Genomic DNA, 8,959 nt, shown 5'->3' with positions numbered 1-8,959 from the left:
TTCAACTTGTTGTGTATTTGAGGTTTAAAAAGGCTTCTGAAGTTTGTAATATCCACTTTAAAATTTCAAATTGAATTTTCCCTTACAAAAGATATATCAACCACTACAAAAATGTCCATTCATTCACGTAATAATTCACATTTCCTGTTGCAGCAGGATTATTTTAAACCGACTCAAATTAAAATCCTACATCTGTAGATACACTACTGACCTTCTGTCTCATTGAGAGGTGAGGGAGTGGGACATTAAGGAAATAGGCTGTGTGCCATCTGTGGTTACCAACTGTTTTGCCTTCCATGGTCCTAATGTTTTGCCCATGTAAAGCATGGCATCATTATCTCCCGGATTTGTATTTTTAATATATTTATAGGTAGGTAAAACAAGAATACTATTTCAACTGTATAAATACCTGAGTTTCCAATATAATCCTTCATTCTACACAGGATAGAGACCATCATACTTTACACTGCCAAGACCGTATCATTCTCTACACAGCCCACAGCAGGTGAGACATAACAATTTATCTGAGATAATGATAACACTGTAACAGTTTGTGAGATTACTAAATGCATGTAACTCAAAAGGACAACACTATGGTCAGTTTTCTAGATACAGCTAGATTTGGAATTTGTTTGACCCATTGTAGTATTGCTATAATATAATTGCTATGTTGATAAAGTGGAGAAGGATAATTTGGGGGATTGGAATTTGGAATTGTCAATGTGTTACAGTGTTCTGATCTTGATTTATTGATTAAAAATACTAATGGTCAACGTGTTCAAACTCATAAACTCATACATTTTACACATATCCTCATACATGACAGCATCCTATCACTTCTCCACTCTCTCTCCTGACCCTGCTGCCACCATAGACATGACACTTCTCCCCTGTCTCTCCTGACCCTGCTGCCACCATAGACATGACACTTCTCCACTGTCTCTCCTGACCCTGCTGCCACCATAGACATGACACTTCTCCTGCTCCTACTCTCAGCCGGTAAGTATTCAGTCAACCTACTTTACACTGTTACCGAAAAGTCAAATTCATGGTAATTTTAGGTATTACAAGAAAGTAAAAAAAAACTATGAAATGCTTTTCTGCAGCATACTGTAAATGATGGTGCATTGTGTGAAATTACTGTATTTTGAGTGGTACACTGTTTTCACTGTAACTGACAGGCAGCCTATTAACTGTAAATTACTGTAAAAAAAAGTACAGTATGTTTCTGTAAATTCCAAAGAAACTTTGTTTGAACAGTACATCACTGTAAAGTTTACTGTAAAGTGCAGCCAACCTGCTTGCACCGATCCCTTTTAATTGCAGTCAAATACTGTGAATCTACCATTATTTAGAAATGATTAATCTGACTTTATTATTACGTGAATAAAAGCAACAGGCCCTCTTCAGGATCTAGTCAAGGTAGCGAGCCTTGCATCACCACTCAGTTTGACTATAACTATATAAGACTACAGTATATACAGATAGATCATCTTGCTGACCAATGCTCTCGGATTCCTTTATTGTGGCATGTAGATCAGGGATGTCAAGAAGGAACCCAAGCTTATGCTATGTGTATAGTGTAAATAACAACTACCAATAGACCTAATAAATTATGAACGTACAGTCAATCAAATAATTCCTCTGTAAAATGTGAAATGCATTTACTCCATTCAACTAGTCCGATGTATTAGTCACAACATAATTGACACTCAAACAATTACAATGTACGTGAAATACATGATAAATTACAGAAGACACACAGTTATTGACTAACAACTAAATAATACTTAACGTGGTGTTGTGGAAATTCTTACACAGGGACAGTCAAAGTCAATCTTAAATTAGACATTGTTTACTTGTCTGCGGGCTGGAGAGGTCCCAACCAACTCTATGCACCATAGTACACATGTCAAACAGAAGCTCTGCCTGAGCAGTCCAAGCAGTTGTCTCATATACAGCTATTCACAGACAAGTTATAAGTTACAAGTTACAAGTTATAACAGCATGATTTAGCATAAATAATTCATCATTACCATTTTGTTTCATTCACGTGACTGATCAATACTGGTTCTTAACATGTGGCAGACCAATACCTCTTGAGGCTTCTTCTCTCTAAGCTGAGACCTTGAAACTGAGATTTCTTTAGTTTGTTCTCAAAACAAGGTCTGGGCGTACTGCCAAATTGTCGTTATTGATAGTGAGGATTTGTTCAGTCAGTCACTTGCATGAACACGGAAATCGGTTTATAGAACAGCACACATATTGAACACAGAAATTAGTTATAAGAAAAGCACAAACATTACAATTCCATTAAAGTGCTTACACGTGTCTTCAGTTCAGAATAATCTCTAAGAGAAAAACTGTATATGCCTGATACACAGTGGAGCTTGCTAACAATGTTCTCAAAATATGAGCGAACTCATTGCTCTTTTAGCCAAATTCAAGCAGCAACTCACCCCCAACCTAAACTACAGTGTCTTTGCACTTTGTTAGGAAAAACAATATACAGGAACAACACACCCAGATTCTAATCTAATCAACACAATTTAAATGATAGGAGTGCACTTCGTATTTGCTCCCTATTTGAACTGACCGTACCTCTCCTTCTGTCAGTGACCCCAGGACATCTGTGGGAACGTCTCTTCCTCAAGATTGCCACGACAAAGATGTGACTCTCTCCTGTGAGAGATACATCCATGCAAACAATGTCATGAATCCTCAAGATGGGCCTAAGGAGCCAGCAAATTGCCTTTTGCGAGTGTCGCATTCTCTCATTTTTCCACTACAGTAGCATTTACATTTTTACAGTATAATACAGGCTGTATATACAGTGCCTTGCGAAAGTATTCGGCCCCCTTGAACTTTGTGACCTTTTGCCACATTTCAGGCTTCAAACATAAAGATATAAAACTGTATTTTTTTGTGAAGAATCAACAACAAGTGGGACACAATCATGAAGTGGAACGACATTTATTGGATATTTCAAACTTTTTTAACAAATCAAAAACTGAAAAATTGGGCGTGCAAAATTATTCAGCCCCCTTAAGTTAATACTTTGTAGAGCCACCTTTTGCTGCGATTACAGCTGTAAGTCGCTTGGGGTATGTCTCTATCAGTTTTGCATATCGAGAGACTGAAATTTTCTCCCATTCCTCCTTGCAAAACAGCTCGAGCTCAGTGAGGTTGGATGGAGAGCATTTGTGAACAGCAGTTTTCAGTTCTTTCCATAGATTCTCGATTGGATTCAGGTCTGGACTTTGACTTGGCCATTCTAACACCTGGATATGTTTATTTTTGAACCATTCCATTGTAGATTTTGCTTTATGTTTTGGATCATTGTCTTGTTGGAAGACAAATCTCCGTCCCAGTCTCAGGTCTTTTGCAGACTTCATCAGGTTTTCTTCCAGAATGGTCCTGTATTTGGCTCCATCCATCTTCCCATCAATTTTAACCATCTTCCCTGTCCCTGCTGAAGAAAAGTAGGCCCAAACCATGATGCTGCCACCACCATGTTTGACAGTGGGGATGGTGTGTTCAAGGTGATGAGCTGTGTTGCTTTTACGCCAAACATAACGTTTTGCATTGTTGCCAAAAAGTTCAATTTTGGTTTCATCTGACCAGAGCACCTTCTTCCACATGTTTGGTGTGTCTCCCACGTGGCTTGTGGCAAACTTTAAACAACACTTTTTATGGATATCTTTAAGAAATGGCTTTCTTCTTGCCACTCTTCCATAAAGGCCAGATTTGTGCAATATACGACTGATTGTTTTCTTATGGACAGAGTCTCCCACCTCAGCTGTAGATCTCTGCAGTTCATCCAGAGTGATCATGGGCCTCTTGGCTGCATCTCTGATCAGTCTTCTCCTTGTTGAGCTGAAAGTTTAGAGGGACGGCCAGGTCTTGGTAGATTTGCAGTGGTCTGATACTCCTTCCATTTCAATATTATCGCTTGCACAGTGCTCCTTGGGATGTTTAAAGCTTGGGAAATCTTTTTGTATCCAAATCCGGCTTTAAACTTCTTCACAACAGTATCTCGGACCTGCCTGGTGTGTTCCTTGTTCTTCATGATGCTCTCTGCGCTTTTAACGGACCTCTGAGACTATCACAGTGCAGGTGCATTTATACGGAGACTTGATTACACACAGGTGGATTGTATTTATCATCATTAGTCATTTAGGTCAACATTGGATCATTCAGAGATCCTCACTGAACTTCTGGAGAGAGTTTGCTGCACTGAAAGTAAAGGGGCTGAATAATTTTGCACGCCCAATTTTTCAGTTTTTGATATGTTAAAAAAGTTTGAAATATCCAATAAATGTCGTTCCACTTCATGATTGTGTCCCACTTGTTGTTGATTCTTCACAAAAAAATACAGTTTTATATCTTTATGTTTGAAGCATGAAATGTGGCAAAAGGTCGCAAAGTTCAAGGGGGCCGAATACTTTCGCAAGGCACTGTATCTCAGAGGGTGGTGATTACGGCCCAGTACAAGCACTAGGGTTAACTGCCTGTTCAGGGGCAGAACGTCAGATTACAGTGCTTACACTGTAAGCTTGTCAGCTCGGGGGTTTGAACTTGCAACCTCCCGGTTACTGGTCCAACTCTAACCACTAGGCTACCCTGCCGCCCCTATATTCTAAACAGTGTCAGAGGAAAGCCCAACATTTTTTCAAAGACTCCAGTCACCCAATTCCTAGACTGTTCTTTCTGCTACCGCATGGCAAGCGGTGACGGAGTACCAAGTCTAGGTCCAAAAGGCTCCTTAACAGCTTCTAACCCCAAGCTATACGACTGCGGAACAGTTAATCAAATGGCCACTTGGACTGTTTACATTTACCCCCCCCCCCCCCCCCACTGCTGCTACTCTCCGTTTATATCTATGCATAGTCACTTTCCAAATTAACCTGTACCCCCACACATTGACTCGGTACCGGTACCCCCTGTATATAGCCTCGATATTGTTATGTACATTTATTGTGTTATGGAACATTTTTGCGCATGCAACATTTCTGGTATTTTTTTATTTCAGCTCATGAAACATGGGACCAACACTTTACATGTTGCGTTTACACTTTTGTAAATACAGAATTTTACTTGCCACCGGGCTGCCTCTAAATTCATGTTAACCACTTTACAGTGTATCTAACACAGGAATGAGCAATTCCTCTTGTGCCTGATTGTCTGCAGGTCTTCTTTTTTGGCTGGTACATTGTTGTAACACTGATTGTTCACAGTGAACATACCTGATTTTTGAGATATAAACCAGATAACGATTTGACAGAAAGAACAAATCTAGTTAACCCCATTAACAACAACATACTCTACAGCTACATGTATGACATCACAAACCATGAAACCAACCTCGGTAACACTTCATTTTAAGCAGTCCCTATTACAGTGTAATTACATGTGTAATTATACTCTAACAAGTATTGCAGTTAACTGTAACAAGTGATAGTTACTACCATTTACATGTTGTTATTACAGTGTAAGTGTTGTGATTTATAATTACAAAGGTATAACAATGAATGCTTGTTTTCATGCTTGTTACAAATGGGCAGGTTTCCACTAAATTCACAATGGTAGTGTTTTGTATCATCTTTTAAACCATAGTACATGTAATGTTTGCCTAAGCACAATGAAATTACTAGGTGTTACACAGGATTTAGCTAGTTAAAATGAAGTGTATTTTGAGGGGTAATTGTAATCTGTGTGTACATGTATAATACATTACCCATCCCGACAACCTGACCCTCGTTTTAAAGTTTCTGGAAGTTTCACTTATTTCTGTTCCTTATTGTGAAATTACCCAGAAGGTACACTTTATTTTGGGGGCAAGTGCTAGCAACAACATGGAGTGGAGATATAGCTTGAGCATAGGATATAATCTCTCAGACACCCAGCTCATCCACGAGGGATCAAAACCTTAGTGTCAGTTGTTACTGTATGCATATGAGAAGAAATGAAACACTAAGTAGGTTAATTTAGTGAAAATCTGCCCATTTGTAACAAGCATGATAACAACCATTTATTGTTACACCTTTGTAAATACATATCACAATTACTACAAGTTACATGTTGTTATTACACTGTAACTATGAGTTAATACAGTTAACTACAATAGTTGTGAGTGTAATTACACCACAATAAGGACCCCTTAATTAAGTGTTACGAAAACCTAATTTTGTTGTCATGTGCATGCTAACGTTGAACTTAATCAAATTGTTTTTGTCCTCAGGTGTCTGCTGCACAGCCGCATTCAGCCGCCTCAAACAGTTGCATCTCATTAAAAGGAGTTTAAAATGGACAGAAGCACAAGACTTCTGCCGGGAGAACTACACTGATCTTGTCACTTTGTACAATCGGGAGGAATCTGAGCAGCTGATACAGTTAAAGCTATCTAATAACAGCTCTAAAGCCTGGATAGGTCTCCATCGCACAGAGCACAGTCTGAAGTGGTCCAATGGAGACGCTGTTAATGACACTGCATGGTCACCACTTCCAAGCCCGTACACAGAGCCAACGTGTGCAGCCATACTCAAAGATAATACAACATGGGAGAATTGTAAAGAGCAGAAATACTTCATGTGTTACAGAGAAGGTAAAACATTCCATATTACAAAACACATCAGATTTCGTGTTTCCTTGCACATCACCAACATCCAATTCAAATGATTAGAATTCTTCAACAATATTGAGATATAATTATTTTATATCAAACTAAGTTGAGTAGAGTAAAATGTTAGTCCATTCTGTGTGCGCAGGGTCTGGTGATTCCTTCCTGATTGAACAGAACATGACCTGGTATGAGGCTCAGAGTTACTGCAGAGAGAACTACACTGACCTGGTCAGCATCAGGAACGAGGGACAGAAGGAGGAAGTGAAGAACAAAGGAATGAACAGCACCATTCCTTACTGGATCGGCCTGCTGTATGATGACTGGGAGTGGTCTGATGGAGGGAGATCTGCCTACAGAGACTGGTCAACATTGTATGTTCCAAATGTATACTATCCTATAGCAGAACAGAATCACACTGTTCTTAATCAGACTGACAAAACTATACTCACAGTGGGAAATGGAGGTTATGAAGACCATACACTCTGCTCTGAAGGTAAGTTGTCAAAGAGGAACATAGTCAAACTGCTTCTTATTTGTATGAAAGGTTGTTACTCTATATTGATAGTAGCCTGGTCAAGGGGACTGAACGCTGCACTTCCTTTTCCCTTCACTTGTCAAGTCAAACACAATGCAGGGCTATCATGATATCATGCTGGTTCCACCAGGCTATAATGACATATAACTATTATTATTATTATGTGCCTGCTTATCTTTCTCCTAAAATCTGAGATTTAAAATGGGTGCCAAAACAAGTTAAAATGAACATGTTAAATATTTGGAATTCCACATATCTTTCCGGATCAGTTCGCATCCACAATATTGGTGAAAGAAAGTCTTGGGAACAGGCTCTGGACTACTGCAAGAATAACTACCATGGACTGCTGCGTACTGAGACAGAAGAAGACCTGGAGGTGATCAAGCAGAAGTTTAATGGGACTGGTTTTACTGGTCCTGTGTGGGTGGGTCTGAGACAGAGCCGTCTCTTTGGGTTCTGGGTCTGGTCCAATGGGCTGCCAGTGGGGTGGAGTAACTGGGAGGGAGACAGACAGCCTGAACAGCCTCTGTCCAACCATTGTGGTGCCATGGCAATGGAGGAGGGATACAAGTGGAGTGATCAGGATTGTCTGTCCAAACTCTACTTTATTTGTGAAGGATAATTTACATACATTTTCCCATTTAATTAACTGTCTTTACCATTCCTCACATTTTGATTGATATGTGTTTTTTCTTTAGGTAATTGCTGATTGAAATCACATTTGCAAATCTGTTTTTATGTTTTAACCTTTCAGCATGCAATGCAATGTACAATACACCGGTATAACTTATCAAAAATCTTTGAGTAAAATTGTGTGAGATTTCAGATATTTAAAAAATGTACACAATAAAATGTAGATAATTATGTCATGTGATTAAAATATTATGTTATCTTGTCTTAACATGTTTGCCATTAAGCAAACTCGTTTATCCTAGGTTTACCCATAGTCATCCCTATTGTAACTGTGGGTTACTGGAATTAATACTCTAGATAGCCTAAATACAATTATATTTAATTAATAGTATCATGCATGTTAACGATGACTAAGGAAATAAAAATGATAGTAAAGTAATATATTGTACATTATGGATATTGTGGGAATAATGGAAATACTCCCAATTTCTGTTCACAACTTGACAAAAATAAACAAAACATAAAATGTTTTTTAGTCTTCTTTTAAACATACATAAACACAGTAGATGTTGCAACAAGATGTCCGTTTGAGTAACTCCAGGACATTACAGAGAAGCGTGTATGTTGCAATCTTGTCTAGTTCAACATTTATCTCATTGATCGAGACATGTGGTTTCCATCCCCAAGTGTCGCATGTCAGGATGACAGACACCTGCCTCGATCAATGAGAGAAGACTTGAAATACAGTACACACAGATGGCAGCGTACACATTGTTGGATTACTTCATGGAGCAAAAAATATACATTTATTTTAATAATGGAGCTTTTTCTCAATTCAAACGGACCCCCTACAAGTGGACGCAGACATTTGATGAGACTGCAGAATCAAATAACCTTCCAAACAGGGATCAACAGGCCCTTAGTAGGAAAGGGCATTTATACTGAATAACGAATATGGAACAATTTCAAAGATTTTACTGAGTTACAGTTCATATAAGGAAATCAGTCAATTGAAACAAATTAATTTGGCCCTAATCTATGGATTTCACATGACTGGGCAGGGGTGCAGCCATAGGTGGGCCTTGGAGGGCATATGCCCTACACTTGGCAGCCAGGCCAATCCACTAAGGAGCCAGACCCAGCCAATCAGAATTAGTTTTTCCCCACAA

General features: G+C 38.9%; 1 protein-coding gene across 1 annotated transcript; it reads left to right on the top strand.

Moving 5' to 3' along the window:
* Positions 1-959: 959 nt before the first annotated feature.
* On the top strand, positions 960-8,317 carry LOC110490744 (macrophage mannose receptor 1). Its single transcript, XM_021564200.2, has 5 exons — positions 960-999; positions 2,617-2,684; positions 6,242-6,604; positions 6,768-7,115; positions 7,427-8,317. The coding sequence occupies exons 3-5, from the start codon at positions 6,589-6,591 to the stop codon at positions 7,777-7,779; spliced, it is 717 nt and encodes a 238-aa protein (XP_021419875.2). The 5' UTR covers positions 960-999; positions 2,617-2,684; positions 6,242-6,588; the 3' UTR covers positions 7,780-8,317.
* The last annotated feature ends 642 nt before the right edge of the window (positions 8,318-8,959 follow it).

Source organism: Oncorhynchus mykiss, chromosome 15, assembly GCF_013265735.2.
Source record: "Oncorhynchus mykiss isolate Arlee chromosome 15, USDA_OmykA_1.1, whole genome shotgun sequence".
Lineage (NCBI taxonomy): Eukaryota > Metazoa > Chordata > Actinopteri > Salmoniformes > Salmonidae > Oncorhynchus > Oncorhynchus mykiss.
The sequence above is the reverse complement of the archived record's forward strand: the minus strand, read 5'-3'. Positions and strand labels throughout refer to the sequence as shown.